General features: G+C 53.0%; 2 protein-coding genes across 3 annotated transcripts; one reads left to right on the plus strand and one right to left on the minus strand.

The window, feature by feature from the left end:
• Positions 1 to 650: 650 nt before the first annotated feature.
• Positions 651 to 12,682, minus strand: LOC119040080 (uncharacterized). Of its 2 annotated transcripts, XR_008392257.1 has the most exons (5): positions 12,296 to 12,682; positions 11,470 to 11,620; positions 10,832 to 10,939; positions 9,745 to 9,797; positions 651 to 2,925 (listed from the first exon to the last, which is right to left on the minus strand). XR_008392257.1 is itself a non-coding variant. In XM_053668603.1 (4 exons), the coding sequence occupies exons 1-4, from the start codon at positions 12,451 to 12,453 to the stop codon at positions 2,024 to 2,026; spliced, it is 753 nt and encodes a 250-aa protein (XP_053524578.1). In that variant the 5' UTR covers positions 12,454 to 12,682; the 3' UTR covers positions 651 to 2,023. The 2 variants fall into 2 exon arrangements, 1 of the variants encoding a protein (XP_053524578.1); XM_053668603.1 differs by lacking the exons at positions 9,745 to 9,797; positions 11,470 to 11,620 and having other exon boundaries at positions 651 to 2,171; positions 2,587 to 2,925.
• Positions 12,683 to 13,680: 998 nt separating this feature from the next.
• Positions 13,681 to 17,390, plus strand: NANOS1 (nanos C2HC-type zinc finger 1). The gene has a single exon (XM_037132884.2). The coding sequence runs from the start codon at positions 13,786 to 13,788 to the stop codon at positions 14,641 to 14,643; it is 858 nt and encodes a 285-aa protein (XP_036988779.2). The 5' UTR covers positions 13,681 to 13,785; the 3' UTR covers positions 14,644 to 17,390.
• The last annotated feature ends 980 nt before the right edge of the window (positions 17,391 to 18,370 follow it).

An 18,370-nucleotide genomic window follows, 5' to 3' on the forward strand; every position in this document is an offset into this window, starting at 1 on the left:
CTAGGTTCACATTTCAAATGCTAATACAGACGCACCCACACAGACACATCCAGAAATTGTGTTTTGCCAGCTGAGCATCCCTGAACCAACTCATGTTGGCATGTAATAAAAATTGCAGCCATGTTGTGAGTTTTTAACTAAGTCCCTATTCAAGGGAAGAGGTCACAGACTCTACTGCTCAGTCAGGAGTCTCCATGTCACAGCACAAAAGCGTGACAATCTGCCACAGGCCCCTTGAGAAGGTGCTCTCCTGCCCCAACACGGCCCTCCCCCAGGTCCCTGCGCACTGGAGAACTAGGCTTTCTACTGACCTTGGAGCCGTGGCACTCGGATGCATGGAACTGAGGCACGAGCTCAGCAACATGGACTTCACGTCCTCCAGGCTCCTCTGGCTACAGATGTGTCACTGTTCATCCCCCAAGGGGACCAGCCAGCGATCCAGTGGCGAGTTGACTGCATTGGATCCCTTCCATCATGGGAATAGCATCTCTAAATATGGAGGTGACTTCTCTGCGAGCCGCGCTCCCGCTAAAATCACCAAGGACTCACTGAACATGGAAGTCACAGCTGTGCTACTTACTTAAGAGTCAGTGTGAGGAGGAGAGGGGGAGAGGGGGACTTCCACAAACCAAAACAGTACGTAGGCAAATTGTAAATATTTTATTTCCATCAATATCAGACTTATCAAGCGCCCTTGCTGGCCCTCGAGACCAGCAGGTGTTATGTTTCAGGAAAGAATCACTTGAAAGAACCCTGCCCACCGCCCCGCAGTAGAATTTATTATGAAAGACTAGCTAAAGGAAAAATAAAACACTGTCTAATTTACTACAGGGAAACATTTCTCCAACCACCTGCCAAGCTTCCTCAAGTTGCGGACCTGGAAGCATGCTGCTCCTCTGATTCCTTTTTTTTCCCAAAGCCATAACTTTTATTCCTGCAGCCACACTGAAGACGGTGCCCAGGGTGGCGACACAGTAAATAAATCTGAACTTTTCCCAGGGAGCAGGGGCTGTAGATGGTCAAGCTTCCTGGCAGGAACTCAGCTTTCTACCCATTCCAACGGGCCCGCCGTCCCCAGCCATGGCCCCACGACCACAGCAGGGCCCGCCTCTGACCTCCTGGCTGCCTTCTAAGGGGCCAAGATGCATTCTGATGCCAGCTGTCCCTGGCAGGTGCTGGTGCTGTGGCTTTGGGCCCTCTCGTTGCTCCAGAAACAGTTCTGTCTGTCCTCTCGGCCCGAGGCCGGTCAGGCCCGGATCACCCGGATCGCAGAGGCACTGCCCGCAAGCCCAGCCTCACTCCCGAAGCAGGAATGCAGGCCGGTGGGGCTCGGTCTGCTTGTTCTCTTCAAAGGTCTCTTCGCAAAGGAAGTTCAGACGCAGCAGGTCCTTAGGTAGAAGTGGTAGCAGCTGCAGGAAGGGGCTCAAGGCGGCCGTAGGCTCACCCCTGCCTCGTTCACTCAGTCGCCCTTCACTAACTGTAATGACCGATGGCTGAGGGGCTGTGGGAGGTCCCCCTGAGGGGAACAGCAGCAAGTGGTGACAATGTGCAGAGAAGAAAAAATGGGCTACTAACTCCAAAACTGTACAAGGTGGGGGGCCCTAGGGTCAGAGAGGTTATCCAGGTCAGGTCTCCTTCAGGTGCCAAGAACAGAACCCCATGTCTAACCAGCTCAAATAAAACGCAGGAAGCCCAGGGCTATGCTCCAGGCTCAGCTGCAACAGAAGCTCTGTCTGTACCTGGTTTTCTTCGGCACAGAGGTGCTCTTCCAAGGCAGGCAGAATGGTCCCCCGCGGCTGCGAGCTCGCGACGTGCCAGGTGAGCCACGGCGGTGAGAAGAGCACCTCTCGCTTGCAATATTCTCACATCAGTCTCGGCAAAGAGTCTGACTGCTCCTCTTTGCATCACGTGCCCACCCCTGAGCCAATCTCGGTGGCCATGGGGGCTGGACTGTCTGACTGGTCTGCCTGTGTCCTGACCACCCCCGTGGCAGGGGCGGGGCCGTGACTGACAGCACGTGGCACTAGGGCATGCTCCAGAGAAACCCAGAGGAGTGTGGGAAAGCTTGCCGGGCAGATGAACTCACCACCCCAGCCGGCTGTCCGTGGCTTTGCTGAGCAGACACCCCTGTGCAGCCCTTGATGGCTGGGGAGGACCTACCAGGGTGAAAGCTAGGAGGGTGGAGGGAAAAGTGTGGGACCGGAGTGAGTCCAGAGAGTGGCTGGGAACGGAAAGGCTGCAGACCAAGGGTTTGTGCCCCCCACTTCACACGTCGACACCTAATCCCGAGGCGCTCCCAGCTGGAGGTAGGACATCGAGGAGGTGATTAGGTCAAGAGGGTGGAGCCCTGATGAGTGAGATTAGTGCCCTTACAGAAGAGGCCACATGGGGACACAGGAAGAAGACTGTCCTCTACGAAGCAGGCCCCCACCAGACACCAAAACCTCCGTTGCCTTGACCTTGGACTTCCAGCCTCCAGATACTGAGTTCTGTTGTTTATAAGCCACCCAGTGTGTGTCGTCCTGTTACAGCAGCCCGAGCTAAGACAGAGAGGAAAGCGAAGGAGACCCAGAAAGGTCTACTCACCTGCCCCACCTTGCTCCTATTCCCACCTCTCCTGGGTCAGCATGGCGTTTGGACCTGGGGGTGAGGGCAGTGGCGAGAGGCGAACAAAACATACGGGACCCAGACTTCCACTTGGGCTGTTTGGGAAATGGAGTTTGCCTCTCAGGTGTGCGACGCAGAGAATTCAGCAGGCGTGGTGACCGAGACCTCCCGGGCAGGTGGACCTGGTCGCCATGGAGAACTGGCCACGGGCTCCTTGGACAAGTGAGGGCAGCCGCCGGCAGGCTTCGGTGCAGAGGAAGCGGCGCAGATGGGCCGGGAGCACAGTGTTTAGAGTCCAACATCCTGGATCGGAATTTTCTGTATTTGTAAAAAACAAGAATAAGCACTTTGTAAATGTCTAACCACTACGCTGTACACCTGAAACCAATACAGAATAACATGAAATGTAAACTGCAATTGAAAAAATAAAGTTTTAAAAATAAGTACTGTATTACTATGCAAAAAAAAAAAAACCCCTCACCCATAATTCCAATACCTGGTGACCATCATTAGCAATTTTATAAATATCCTTCTATACTTTCACATATTTTTATATGTTTCCACATAATTTACATAAACTATACAGAGGCCACTCTGCCTGCCAAACGTTTCCTTTAACGACAGTGAGGAGGTCCTACAGTTTGGTGGCCCTTGTCAACCATGACAGGCAGCAAGGTTTCCATCCATTATCTGACTTTTTACTTCCTGGTGAGGAACCTGAGGCCCAGAGGAGGGAAACAGTTGCAAGCGGCCAGTGGGCCAGAAAGCCCCCCCAGCTCCAGCTCACTAAGGGACTGTCCCAGCCCAAGACGCAGCTGCTGCTGAGTCCCCTTCCATAGTGACACCGTGTTCCACCTGGGGTGGCCTGAGACAACACCTAGAGGGTGGTGGTCCAATCCTTAGAGCCCCCCAGCAGATTTGAGGGCTCAGCCTCACAGCAACCTGTGGGGCAGCCACAGCGCCTTCCTGGCCGGGACCCTGGACCCTGCCTCCCAGAATCTGCCACCTCCGGCCCTCCCTCTGGGTGTCCACTATGCAGAGTGATGCCCCCAGACTCTACCTCTGGTGGAGAGACAAGGTGTGACCAGTTCAACCAAAGGCTATGGATACACCTGGAGCTCGTCCACACAAACAGTCAGGATTCGCCCTCGGCTGTCAGGGGACACCTGGGATGTTTCTCCTGCGGCTGGACAATAAAAGCTCAGGCTCCAGGAAGGGACCTCTTTATTCATCAGCAAATGTGACAGCAGGGGACATCAGGGGTCCTGGCCATGCAGCCAGGCTCCTGGGCTCAACTCCATCACCTGAACCTTGTCACAGAGCTGGGTGACGTGGGGAGACTGACGGACAGCAGGAGACACACCCAACAGGGCAGCAGTCTGCCAGGGTAAGAGAGGAAAACCACGGCAGAGCAGGGCCAAGGGGCCCGGAGCTCTGGCTTTGGAGTCTGTTAACCTGGGGTTCAAAGTCCCTTCAAGCTCTTGTTGGCTGTGTGACCTTGATGGGTTGCATTCCCTCTCTGAGCCTCACCTTCCACATCCTATAAAATGGGATTACCCATAATACCTGCCTCCCTGGGTTGTTAGAGATTAAAGGAGGTAACAGGGTAGAGCTTTTAGGCAGTGCTGGCCACATTACCCACCGTTATTATCATTTGTCTGCTGGGTCTGCAAAAGGCGAGAGACCCCATAAGTGAATGCAGGCACCTGAAATATACTCCAAACACCAAACTCTGTGCGAATCATTTTCTCAACTGCACTATGCATTGCCTGCCTTCTTAGACAGACTCACTGAAATTTATTCCCAATAATTCATAGTTAACATCACCAGATCATATCCTGCCATTGTACAGTAAAATCCTGTTACACATGTACGTGAGGTAGGAGTTCATAGGTCCCCAGAGAGGAGATGCTCCTCGGCCCCGTGTGCTTGGGTCAAGCTCTCTGGGTCACCCAAGGCCTTTCCCTCACTGCTCACTCCTTAGCCTCGCGCCAGGCAGTGGAGGTTTCAGGGGTCAGACCCCCTAGAAAAGTGGCCATGGGGATGCATGTCGGATGTGGCCTCCACCATGGAGAGTGCTTCGAGATGCTTTGTCTCACACATGTCTATAACAACATGTAATATTACAGACAACACAGTGTCACTGAAATGATTGCCATCCTCCTTTAATAGGTTTCTGGAACATAGAGAGGTTCCAGCAGAGTTGAATGGAAGTCTCTGGCACTCTGGGTCTCTTGCACCAGCCTGTGAGGACCACTCTGAAGGCGATGAGGGGTCGTCTGAGCAGAGCCAGCTATGAGTGGCCTCTTAAAGACAGCCCGGGTTTCCTTGTCACCCGATTTCTCCTCCCCGCTGCATTCCCTCAGCTCACCTGCTTGTTCCCAAACATCTTTATTCCACAGCCACTGAGCCTCCCTCCCCCGGCAGACACATGTGAAGCTCCAAGACGGGCCAGGCACAAGGAGGGCACCAAAGGTCCTTGCCTTCATAAGCCCCCGTGTCACGAGGGCAGGGGACAGATAGCAGCAGTCAGCCCTACCTTGTGACCAGAGCGTAGCTGGTGCAAAGACCCTGGGCACTCAGAGAAGAAAGTGACCAGCTGTTCCCCGATGAAAAAGGGGAAGCTTTCCCAAAGAGGGGACATGCACGCTGACCTCTGAATGACGGGAGGAAGAGGAGGGTGTTGCTGGCAGAGGAACAGTGTGTGCAAAGGTGCGGAGATGTGCACGTTCACAACTTGTGTAGCGCCAAGAGGGGCAGTGGCGGAGGCCTGAGTGAAAACATCCCAGCAGCGTCCAGCCACCACAATAGAGACCGTCCGAGCAGGACCGAAAAGGACCCGGGAATCCCTCAGGTCCCTTACCTACCGACTGCAGCTGACCCCAGGAGAACCCCGGTCCTGCCTGGAGATTCAGAACCCAAGGTTCTGCATCAGCTCCCGAGCCGGGCACACCCTCCAGAGCCTGTGACTGCCTGCTGAAGGCGGCAGGGGCAGACCAGCCGCGGGCCCCAGGGGCACGTTTCCATAGAGCGGCTGGTCCCCTGGCCAAAAAGGCTAAAAATAACCTTGGGAAGACTTCCAGACCAGACTCTGACGCACTCAAACCAAAAAGACTCAAAGACTTGAACGGCTGCTGGAAACTGAAATACCGACAGGCTCCTCCAGCTGGTGGAGCAACTCCGCCCAATGATTCAGCAAAAGATCGTTGCTCGTGGAGCACCTGCCAGACACCGGGAGTCGGAGAGCAGGGAGATCAACGCCAACCCTTAAATAGACCACGGCCCACCCTCACAGCGGCTAAAGGGGGAGACGGTACCACATATCCTGGCCTGGAAAACTCCAGAGACGTGCTAAGCGAATAAAAGCAAGCTGCACACCACCACGTTCTATACTCCATTTAAAGGAATGCGTATACACCCATTCACATGCCTGGCGGAAGAACTGTCCCACCTCTTAACTACCCCATGCCGCCATATCACCAACCCTGGCCTGCAGATGAGACTGAGGTTGTGCGAAGTGAGGTAACTCGACCATATGGCTAGTAGGCTGTGGAACTAGGGTAAAAAATAATAACCGCCACTAAAGTTTATATAGCAATTTTTAAAAAATCAGAATGCACACTAGACTCACTCGTTTAGTCATGCGTTAGACAGGCATGAATTGCATGTCTACAGTGTGCCCAGCACCACACCAGCCTCTGGAGATAAAATGATGAAAAGTACAAATCAAGCCCCTGTCCTCATGGCACTTATATTCAGGGGTCACCTCTGGGAAGGAAATGGCAGAGGGTGGGGGTTGGGGAGATGATGGAAAATATTAGTGTTTTGTCTGTTGTGTTAGAATTTTGCACAATGGGAATTAATCTGCTACTTGAGTAATAAATATGTATTCGTAATAATTTCATTGAAAAGGTAACTTGGGCTCTGGGGATATTTCATCGTCAAGCCTGGTGCCCCACTGTTAAACGTTTATTTCTAATAACTTTTGTTTTAATTACGGTAACAGAAATGTGCCTTCAGAAAAGGAAAATACAGACAGCCACCACTCGGGGGGACCTCACCGCCCAGCAGCCACTGTGCAAACCTCTTACTGTCACCCTCTTGTCTGAATCCCACAACCGCACCATGAAGCTCCCACTTTCCAGATGAATTCTCAACCAGGGGCAGTCCTGCCCCCATGGGGTATGTGACAAAGTCTGCAGACATTTCCGGTTGTCACGTGGCGGGGAAAGACGCAGTTGCTACTGTCATCTAAAGGACAGAGTCCCGGGATGTGTGAACACCCTGCAAGGTGCAGACCAGCCCCCAGAACAAAGAATTCTCTTTCTTCCGTCAGTAAATGGCATGGTGCCGAGGTTAAGGAGCCTGTTATAATGGAGAAACGGAGGTTCAGGAAGATGCTCACCTGCTCCAGGCCCCACCGCTGCTGTGGCTGCACAACAGCAGCCACACTGACCTGTGCCTCTTACCCTACCTGGCAAAGTGAATTAAAGTTGGACGTGGAATTAAGGTTGCTGGTCAGCTGATCTTAAAAGAGGGAGATTATCCTGGATTATGAACGAAATGTCCTCACAAGGGTCCTTAGAAGTGGAAGAGGGCCCTGGCCAGGTAGCTCAGTTGGTGAGACCATTGTCCTGATACACCAAGGTTGCTGGTTTGATCCTCTGTCAGGGCACATACAAGAATTAACCGATCAATGCATAACTAAACGGAACAACTAATTGATCTCTCTCTATCTCAAATCAATTTTTAAAGAGGTGGAAGAGGGAAGCAGAAGAAAAAACAGAGAGATGGCAGTTTAAGAAGGTAAGAAGGACTTAGTTTGCTAGTGCTAGCTTTGAAGGAGCAGGGAGAGGAGGTGATTCAAAGGAATGCAGGCGCCTTTAGAAACTAAAAAAGGCAAGGGAGCAGATTCTCCCCCCAGGGCTTCCAGAAGGACCGGCCCTGCAGAAGACACCTGATTTCAGGCTCCTGAGACCCATTTCAGACCTCTGACTTCAGAATGGTAACAAAACAAGTGGGTGTTATTTTAACCCACTGTGTTGGAGGTAATTGATCACAGCAGCCAGAGAAAACCAATTAGCATCCCACCAAAGCATCAGCACCTGTTTGCTTGTCTGTCTGCCCAATTAGAGTGTAAACTCCAGGAGCTCGGGAGAAGGTCAGCCTCATTTGCCACGTGGTCCAGGCCTTGCTGGTGAACAAATAAACTTTAGAGCTAGAAAGAGCCAAGAAAACCCAATTATTTTAAATGAGAGAAACCAAGGTCCAGAGAAGGGGAATGACTTGCTCCAGGCTGCTCGATTTACACCAGCCTCGCCCACCACCTGCCTTCGCTTCAGTCACTAGGCCACAGAAGCCCCAGGGCAGACACTACTGCCAACTCACCATCATGGAGGGGCACTGTCAGGGCACAAGAAACCCCTAGAAAACCCAGGACAGCTGGGAAAATGTACGTGCATGCCAGGTAAGACCATAAGACGGCTAAAATGACTTGAGCAGTCTACAGTGTTCGTCTCCGCAGCACAGCTGATCCATCTGTACCTTCTAGGACCAGCACCTGCCTGATCAGCTCAACTAGGGAGGCACTTTCACCTGAAGCTTTAGTAAGGCCCACGGGCTCATAGCTGATGGCAAACCTGAAGCCTGCTTTCAAGCAGGCTCTTCATTTCACGCCTCTGGCCAGAGTCAAAGCTTCAGGCAAACTGGGAAAAGGCACTTCATCCCCAGAACAATTTTTTCCGCCTGTCGGACAACTGTCACAATAGACTGATTCCATTAGAAAAAGGCACTTCACTCCAGATCTGCCAGAAAATGATCACAGATTCACTGGAACATGCCGTCTCCCGTCTGTGCAGGGAAAGGTGCCCCCTTAAGTGGGAAGCCCTGGGGCAGTGCATGACCTGCAGAACTGTACACAGCACCCCTGCCTGGCAATCTGGTCTCACCTCCTGGCCCGACCTCAGCCCCCTGGAAAACAACCTCGACCGCACAGTTCACCGTTTCAGGTGTAACTCCGCCACCCGGGGCCTCAGCTCTTGCTCTTCCCGCCTTGCAGACAGCAGGGGTTGAAGAGGAGCATGAGAAGATTGATGGGCCCACTTAAGGAAGCACATGAGGAGATGGAGTGACAGGATACAGTGAATTCTACAGGAATGAGCGTCCATGGGCCAGGAGGTGGCGGAGGAAGGATGGCGGCTGGTGGCACAGGCCTGGGAGAAATCTCACCCACCAGCCCACTGGAAGATGTGGGGCGCACTTTTTGCCTCTCAAACTTCATTTCATTTTTGTGAAATGGGGTGTCCTTGTAGGACTGCTGGGGGAATTAGGAAATGATACCAGGTCATGCTGAGTGCCTTATACGGGCACCTCTCCTGAGACCTGTTGTTATTACTATTATTACCAGCACCAATCAGCCCTGGGATATCTGCCTTTCAGACTGTCAGCTTCCAGGCTTATCCTGCTTTACACCAAATGGGGACAACTCAGATATGTAAAAGCAAACCTCGTTCCTGGGGGGCCGTAGGCGTGCCTGAGACAGAAAGGAGTACTCACTGTACCCAAGTGCCCGCTACTGGGTGATCGGGAAAACCCGGGCTGCTTTGACTCGGAATGGATTTTGTTTGGGGGGCGATCTCTGACATGGGGAGATCCCTGGGTGCTCCCCTCCGGCCCCCACTGCCTGTGCTGCTGGCCAACTTCTCCCATGGGTCCCCAAAGCCCTATGGCCAGAGAATGACCAGGTGCATTGAGTAGGCCCAGCTCTGCGGTGCAAGGGACACAGGTTTCTGTGTGAGCCCTTCTGCATGTCAGCCATGCAGCCTCCGCCACAGCTGTAGTAACCCGAGGCGATCACGGTACCTGACTCACGTGGCCTCAGTGCCGTAAAGTAGAGCACCTGGCCTGACGCTGCGGGTTCACCAGCAGCACTGCCAGCTGGGAGGCTCTGCCGCAGGGCCAGGGCCTGGGGGCAAGGAGACTCCGAGAAGCCCCCTGTTCTCGGTTCTCTGATTTCCTTCCTGCCCTGGTCCGCACACACAGTTCCGGCCGGGCTGTCACGGCCCTCTGGCCGGAACATTGTATCCTATCCTACCCTTCCGAGAGAATCACCAAATGCACTCACTTGGTGTTACTCACCACGCATCCCAGTTAGGAATTCAGCTGCAGGGGGCAGAAAACTGGGCTCAGGCCTGCAACAGCAAAGGTGTTTATCTTGCGTCACAAGTCATCAAGGGAAATGTCCCCAGGTCAGCTGTCCCCAGCCCCAGCATGCCTGTGCTCCATCCTCAGACTTGCCCCTCACAGTGACCTCAGCTCCCCAACCTGCTGGTGGGCCAGAAGAAGGGCAGGCAGCTTTTCTCTTTTTCAACAAGATGAAGTCATCTCCTGGAGTGCCCCTAACACACCTCTGCTTATATATCAGGGACTGGGACAGGGCCACCAGCCCTGACCTGGCCCGACCCTTGTCCAGGGGACATGGGTGTTTCTGTCCCTCAGCTCATCCCTGAGACAGAGGGAGGGGACTCACCTGGACCAAGAGTAAGAAAGCAAGAAGGGGCAGGTGGCTGCCACTTTATACCATGAGCCCCTCACTGTTGACAGGAAGGGACTGGGGCCCAGAGTGGTTAAGTCCCTCATCCAAGGACACGTGTGACTTTGCAGAAGGCCCAAGAAGCTCCCACCACTTCCCCACGTGACTTCTCAACTGACTGTGGCCAACGTGAAGCCCCAAAGGGCAGGAGCACCATCCCCAGGCCTCTCGGAGCTTGGCCGGAGACGCAGTGTAGACAAAGTCCACGCTGTGACAGACGAGAGCCCCCAGCGGGCCCAGACGCCCCTCACCCGCATCCATGCCCCACGGCTGAGGACCCGAAGCCCTTCCTGCCCCTCGAAAGAGCTTGGCAGGCAAGTCAGCAGGAACCCAGAGCCTGACAAACGGCATCTCTGTAGCTGCCTGGACGTCCGCCAAGCTGCCTCGTTGCCCAGGGCTGACCTCATGTTTCTGAAGAGCCTCAAGAAGCCTGAGGCCTGTGTGTGGCCCCCCCCTGGTTCAGTTCTGCTGCCGGCAAAGGAAACGGCCCAGGCTGGCGGCCACGCGGAGAGGCAGGGACACAGAGCCCCGCAGCCCTCCTCACCCCCCCCCCCCGCCCTCCGCCCTGCCGGAGCCTTCCGCGTGTGCCCGCAGGCCCATCCCCGATGACACTGAGCAGCAACACCCTCTCACCTCTGTGATGAGGCCCATCCTGATCTGATCTCCTGCTCCACCAATCCGAGGGTGTCCTTTGAAGACACTTTCACACTCTGGCTATTTCTGCCTGTTTGTTTCAGACTTCTGGAAAGGGAACAAAAGACAGACTTCAGTGGAGGTGCTAAGAACATCTCTGAAGTCAGCTCCACCACCTCAAAGAAAGCTGGAGAGCTCAGGGCAGGCTGCAGCCTGTGCTGGGAGACAAAAGCAACCACCCAGTTAACCCAGAGCTGAACCGAGCACCCACCCCAGCCTTTCTGTGGCCACCCAGTGCCCTGAGACCAGCGTGTGCTGGAAAACAAAAGCCCTCATGCACTTTGGGCTCCATTCCCAGATGTCCTCTCCAGTCAAAGACCTACTGGCATAGGACAATGGCCAAGGCCATCGCAGACAAGTTGAGCAGCCTGTGGAAACAGCATGGAGCCACCAAACATCCCCCAGGACACAGGAGTTCCCTTCCACCGCTTGGCAGGGCACCCTCTGGAGATCATCGCTACCCACCCGCCCCGCGGCTCTAAATCAAAGCACTCGTTCTCATTCACGTGCACTGAAAGGCCTCCACTCGCCTTGTAAAACCTCAGGCTGACAGCATGTCGAAAGGAGAGGGGCCTCACCTTCGGCCATCCTCTCTTTGGGCTGCCCAAGGGGTCAGACACAGCAGCTGGTGGTTTTAAACTCTCCTTGCAGAAGCTGTCCTCAGAGCGGCGGCTCCCACCCTCAGAGCGTACAATGTCTGCATGCCTTGAAAGTATGCGGGCTGCAGGGCTGTGCGAACAGAGTGGAATTTTCCATTTATAGAATAATAACCTTCATACCCCTCTGGGGGCCTCGTTCTCGTGGTAAGAGCTCAGAGTTGTGGCAGCAAACCTGCCATGCTTCTGCAGGAGCCCCACGCCTTACAGGCTCTTTTATTTATTTTTGGTGGGAGAAGGAGAGGAAATAAAGGAATGACTTTTTCACTTGGGTGCCAACACAAACTTGAAAGAGGAACTGGGTTGGCAAGTGGAGAGCATTACTGCCTGGTTTCAGGACTTAAACCAAGCTTTAGGGAGGAGGAAGTGAGGAAGAGACTAGGAAAGCAAATCCTGGACCCCTCACAGGGACGGGTGGCCAGAACAGGCATCGCATTACCACCTCAAGTCCTTCCCGGAGCCTGCCTCCTGGCCCCTGGATGGTCCCCAAGGGCTGTGGCCCAAGCCAAAGGTATGGCCCCTTCTTCCAGTGTCCCCTGAGTTCTAAACTTGATTTCTGCTGATGCACACATGGACTCCTGGTGTGAAACACCTTTGGGTCCACAGTATAGCAGGAAAGGCACCAAGCCAGGCGTAACAGGACCCAGTTCTTGCTAGTGCATTCACTGTGTGACCTTTTCCCCGAGAGGAGGGGAGTAAGATTGATCTAACCCCAAAGACCCCATCCACTGCTGACATGCTGACTCACTCTGTCATTCTAACGGGAACTGGTGTCATCAGAGGTTCTGGGTGTCCTCCTTCGGCCATTCTCAAGCTGCTGGGCACAGCCACCTGACTGCTCCTTGTTTCCATCGCCATGGGGGAAGGAAAGCCCCACCCTGCCAGCCCCGCCACCAAGAGAGACATGTTCCAGCCCCACGCAATCCTACAAGGCCCCTTCCCAGTACCCTTCCATGAAAACACAAAAAGGTGTTGCCCCTTCTCCCACGAAGGACATGACCACTGCACACCCTCCTATTCAAAAATCTTATGTTTCCATTGTTTTTACAAAAGTATTGTATTCGTTTCAAAGTATTAAATTGTGGTGCTAAATATGCTTTGCTTTTCAAATGGCACCTACACCTCAGCTCTAGAAATAGTGCCTGCCCCCCCCCACACACACACACACCGGGAGAATGGGGCAGAGCTGCTCTCGAACGCACCCCCCAATCCTAGGGCTGGAAGGTTTTCTGGCTCACTCCCTACCTCTACGTAAGTCACCAGTTAAATGGCACCCAGGCTCTGAACACTTGTCGGGAGGCGGCTGCAGGAAGTGCTGCGCCCCTCCACTACTTACTAAGGCGAGAGCCCTAACCTGTGTGAACCTCGGAGGTTTGGGTGGGGATTTCATGCAGCTGAAATCGCTCCAAAGTGCTGTGCAAACGTTAAATTACTTGATTGCTGGGTGGCTCTGACTCCAAAACTGCATTCTTAGATCGCGCCCGGTCCTACCTCCCCACGGCTTTTCTTGCTGATGCTGGTGAGGAGGTGGGAGGCGAGCAGGGGCTTCTGGCCTGGAGATTAAAGGCCGGGAGGTGGACGCGTGAACCTTGAGTCATTCCCCCATCGCCATACCTAACCCGTCCTTGGCGAGTCTCACCACTAGGCCGAGGGAGCCCAACGCTTAGTCACCTGTTGAAACCCCAGTATGTCACCTGTTCAAGCCCAGGGTACAGAACTCGGGAGAAGGCAGGTTCCAGCAGACACCCCTCCCCAGCTCTCCTCTCCTCTCCTCTACTTACCCCACTAGGCCGCCCTGAGCGGGCAGGGCACGCCCCTCCCCCGGTTTCACCAATCAGCATCCGGAGCGGCACCCGTGGCGCAGGGGGTTTCTGGTCGGCAGCCAATTGGCGCCGGGGCTCGTGGCGGCTCCCCGTCCGCCCCCTCCCAGAATGAAAGCCACCCCGCAGCTGGGGAGGCTGGCGCAGCGCTGGGCGCCAGAGCTTCGCGGTCCGGAGCGGAGCGCGTGCCCGCCTCCGCTCCGCCTCCGTCCGGGGCGCGGGCGAGGTGGCCCGGGCGGGGGAGCGCAGGGGGCAGGGCCGCGGCGGCGAGGCCGGGGGGCGGGGAGGAACGGGGCCTGATAAAAGGCGGCCAGGCGGCCCCACCCCCGCGGCTGGCCAGCGGGCAAGCTCCGCGCGTCCCTTCCGTCCGGCCCGCGCCGGCGGCGGGGAGGCGGCCCGCGCGGCCCGCAGCCGGCTCATGGAGGCTTTCCCCTGGGCGCCCCACTCGCCCCGCCGCGGCCCCCCGCCCATGGCGCTCGTGCCCAGCGCCCGCTACGTGAGCGCCCAGGGCCCATCGCACCCACAGCCCTTCAGCTCGTGGAACGACTATCTGGGGCTCGCCACGCTCATCACCAAGGCGGTGGACGGCGAGCAGCGCTTCGGCTGTGCCCGCGGAGAAGACAGAGACGGCGGCGGCTCCCCGCCCTCCTCTTCCTCCTCCTCCTGCTGCTCCCCTCACGCCGGGCCTGGGCCCGGGGCGCTGAGGCCTGTGCTGGGGCCGCCGGACTACGAAGAGGAGGAGGACGACGACGACAGTGACGAGCCTGGGTGCGGGGCCCGCTACCTGGGGAGCGCGCTGGAGCTGTGCGCAGGCCCCGCTGAGGCCGGGCTGCTCGAGGAGCGCTTCGCCGAGCTGAGCCCGTTCGCGGGTCGCGCCGCCGCGGTGCTGCTGGGCTGCGCGCCCGCCGCGGCAGCCACCAGCGAGGTGACGCCGCGCGAGGAGCGAGCCCCGGCGTGGGCGGCCGAGCCCCGGCTGCACGCTGCCTCCGGGGCCGCGGCTGCCCGGCTCCTCAAGCCCGAGCTGCAGGTGTGCGTGTTTTGCCGGAACAACAAGGAGGCGGTGGCGCTCTACACCACCCACATCCTGAAGGGACCCGACGGGCGGGTGCTGTGCCCCGTGCTGCGCCGCTACACGTGTCCCCTGTGCGGCGCCAGCGGCGACAACGCGCACACCATCAAGTACTGCCCGCTCTCCAAAGTGCCGCCGCCGCCGCCCACCGCCCGGCCGCCCCAGCGCAGCACCAGGGACTCCCTGCCGGGCAAGAAGCTGCGGTGAGCGCAGCCTGCTGCCACCTGACGCCACGAGGGTCACCGCCTGCCCACTCTCATCTTTGGTCTGCGCACCGTCTCTTCCTTGCTGTTGGGAAGGCGTGGAGACAGCAGTTGCTTCAACTTGCCGTGTCGTTCTGGATTTTTCAAAGAAAGCAGGCCGTTCGGAGTACTGCGGTTGAGTCAAGACGCTAAAATCTTGATTTGTCTCTAGTTTCTAGTTTGTGCGCATCCGGACAGTGAAGGCTGTGTGTATTCCACTAACTGAAATATTGCAACTTAGAGGCGCCGTTTATTTACTGTACACGTCGACCTATTTTAGATGCGCATCAATATGAAATTATCTCAATCAAATCTTGGATGTTTAATTTTATTAATGGAGGCACTTTACTAGGTCTAGAATATTTTTTTAAAAGCCTCTTAATTGAACTTAAAACCGATGATTTTATGGAATGTTGGCAAAATGACTTTTATTGTTTGAAACATTTTTTTTTTAGTTGTCCTTAATCCGTTACTCTTATTCCAGGCAAAGCAAGCCCCTGGTAGCATCTGTTTTGAGAAGTGAAGAATTCTTTTCAGTATTAATTTGAGAAGGTATTCCCTCTTTGTGGCTTGTTTCTGTCCTAGCTGAAGGTATAAAAAAAAAATGCACACTCTGTAGCGGGTAGAATACAATTTATTCTTAGGTACCAGATCTTTTATTACTGAACTAGCAACTAGCATTTTCCACCCTTAAAAGTTGTGCCGTTATAATCATATTGTGTACCCACTTGGAAATGGTGCTGTTTAAGAAGTGACTTGTGTATTTATACTGTAACAGTATACGATTTCATTAATCTTGCCTATAACTTTGCTACTTGGCTTTTTGTCTTTGTGCCCGCCCCCCATTTCCAGTTCTTTAAAAACTGTGATACTAAGATCAAGAGCAGGTAGCAATGACCCTGAATCGTTCAATGCCTGGGTTCCAAAGTAGTGGAAAACCCATTCCAGCCCTCGCCTCTCAAGCTAAGTGGAAGATGAAACTCTTTGCACCCTGGAAGGTTCATGTAATAACCTGTGTTCCTGAAGGTTCCACTCTGGGCTGCCTGGCTTTAGGGTGTCGGACCTTTTGGTGTCTCTGGGCCACACGTTAAATGCATTGCAACAGGTAACCGCAAAATAACCGCAAAACTCAATGTTTTAAGTAAATTTACAGTTTTGGGTTGGGCTGCATTTATAGCCATTCTGGGCCCCATGTGGCCTGTGGGTTGAACACTCTCGGATGGTCCCCAAGCCAGAAGAAGCAGTAATTATGGAGCTGGGGGTTGGAGACGAGGAGCAAAACCTATGTTCCCATTCTCACTGGAAGACCCCAATGTTCCTGGAACTCTACCAGTTATAGATAAATGAGGTTAAACCTGATTCTTAGGCAAAGGTTCTTAACCACTATCCTACCTGCCACCCTCCTTTTTATATCCCCCAAGTTGAATGCCACACCATCACGGGCAGCCTATCCAGAGAGGCAGAAATGGAAATAAAGATAAAACCACCAGAAATACAAAATGCCTATCTGAAAATATCAGCAGGAGATTAACCTAAGCACATAAAGATTCCAGCAGGAGAATTTAAGAGATTAGACTGCTTTCATATTAAAGAGCTAGCATCCTCCACAACAAACTGGCTTGAGCACTACTCTGAAGGTGTACTAGAGCTTGGAGTAAATCCTCTTGGGTACCTCGAGAGCCTTTTTGTTAGAGGAAGAAGGCGTGTCACTCGGGAGAGGGATGGGGGACATGCAGACTGTTTCTGGGCCAGGAAGAGAAACTCCACTCCTGCCCTAGGCGGAAAAACTTCCAAATTAACTGGGCCTAAACTCAAGTAGATTAATAAAGCCACATAATCCCTCTTGTTTGGCTAGAAAGTACACCAGCGTAAGTTAGTTGTGCTTATGGGGTACTTTTCAGGTGGATGTGAATTCGCCTTAGCCCTCCTCCTGCTGTTCCCTATCTTTTCAGCGAGTCACTATAAACAGATCAGTGCATTCCTCAGACCAGGAGGAGCAGGCAGGCAGTTTCTTTGTATCCTTAAGAGGAGCTGAATTATAGACACTTTCCCCGTCCCAGACTTCACTAGATAGATCTTCAAAACAAGTCACTGGGTGGGACGTGCCTAAAGGGGAACACACTGAACATCGGTTTTAGCTTTGAGGTCAGGAGCGTGTTGGGAAGAGGATCCAAAAGACCCTCAGCCAGGTTGGCAACCATTGTATTAATCCATTTAAAACAAAACCTGTATTATTTATTGCCCCCGCCCCGAAATTTGCCTTCTCCAGCTAATATTAAAATACTGAGAGATATAAAGAGGGTATTACTACCCTTACGTTTCTAGAGATATCTTATTAAAAGTCTAGTAACCACACTCACAAATTAGGTTGGCTTTAAAGTACATTATTATGTCTTTTATGTGAAATAAGACATTTTTCATTTTGACCAGTAGCTTTATTGACTTTTTATTGGTATTTTCAGTATATCTCCTATTTCCAGCTATTGATTTCTAGTGGGTAGGGGCCGGGGTGCTGCTAAACATCTTCCAATGCATAAGCTAGCCCCACAGCAAAGAATTACTTGACCAAAATATCAATACCAAGAAACTTCACAAACTGGTTTTAACATGTTCGATCAGTCAGGGTATCTTCTCTGTACACTGCACAAATCTTTTTTTACATTTCAGCTGCATTTTTACCTTTGCTGAAATAATAAAGCATAATACACCGATGATCTTGCATATACTCTTCCATCCTCAATATTAAAATGGCTGCACAAAATTTCACCAATTTTGTTTTTCAATGCACGCTGATATGACAACTGTCACAATACAATCTAACAAAATTGTTTCCAATGAAGTTAAGACTATGAAGCACTACTAGAGCTACCATATGGAAAAAACTAAAACATTTTGGCCAACCCAGTATTTAAATGTAACCTACCAATTCTTAGGTTTAAAAATTGGTATGAAAAAAGTTGTCAATAACAGCATACTATAGCCCTGGCTGGTATGGCTCAGTGGACTGAGCACCAGCCTCAAAAAGGCTGCTGGCTCCATTTCAGTCAGGACATATGCCTGGGTTGCCAGCCAGGGCCCCAGTTAGGGAGCGCTAGAGAAGCAATTGATGTTTCTTTCCCTTTCTCCCTCCCTTCCCCCTCTCTAAAAAATATAATCTTAAAAAAAAACAAAACACGCTCCACATTTAGCTTAAAATCAACACAACGTACGGAACCCTCTGAAGAGCCTTACCAAGTCCAGAGGGATGCGTTGCCTTACCCTGCCTGTCCTCTGCAGTGACATTTTCAGTGGTTTTTTTGTCCTTGAATTTTAATTCTCCTGTGAAGTCCTTTTTGGAAGCTGCAAAACTGACTAACTTTGACTACAACATTTGGCATAGATTTATTATAAGCCGAAATGACATGTTTTAAAATTATACCACAAATGTATGTACTCTCATCAAAGGAAAAGTTTTAGTTGTCATTTTCTAGTCTGTTCTTATTAGCCACAACATGAGAAACATACCTTCCATAGTGTCCCATGTGTCAATGACCCTTATAAAACTGTGAATCAATCTATAGTCAAAATAGTAAAAAACAAAACACAGGTAGTACCTGGCATCTCCCCCCCACAGATGCCAACTTCCTCCTGGGGGCCCCTGGAGACACCTGGTGGGATTATTGTCTTTTTTTGGCCAGTGTCTATCTCCGCTC

This window comes from Artibeus jamaicensis, unplaced genomic scaffold (genome assembly GCF_021234435.1).
Source record: "Artibeus jamaicensis isolate MK-2021 breed Jamaican fruit bat unplaced genomic scaffold, CSHL_Jam_final contig_490, whole genome shotgun sequence".
Taxonomy (NCBI): Eukaryota; Metazoa; Chordata; class Mammalia; order Chiroptera; family Phyllostomidae; genus Artibeus; species Artibeus jamaicensis.

Bases quoted from the DNA above. Each gene is read 5' to 3' on its own strand.
- LOC119040080 (XM_053668603.1), bottom strand. From the start codon at position 12,453: ATGTCTCTCTTGGTGGCGGGGCTGGCAGGGTGGGGCTTTCCTTCCCCC. The intron at 10,940-12,295 runs GTGAGTCAGCAT...TTCCCTTTCCAG, and splicing joins GTTCCCGTTAGAATGACAGA to AAGTCTGAAACAAACAGGCA. The intron at 2,172-2,586 runs GTGAGTAGACCT...CCACCCTCCTAG, and splicing joins ATAGGAGCAAGGTGGGGCAG to CTTTCACCCTGGTAGGTCCT.
- NANOS1 (XM_037132884.2), top strand. From the start codon at position 13,786: ATGGAGGCTTTCCCCTGGGCGCCCCACTCGCCCCGCCGCGGCCCCCCG.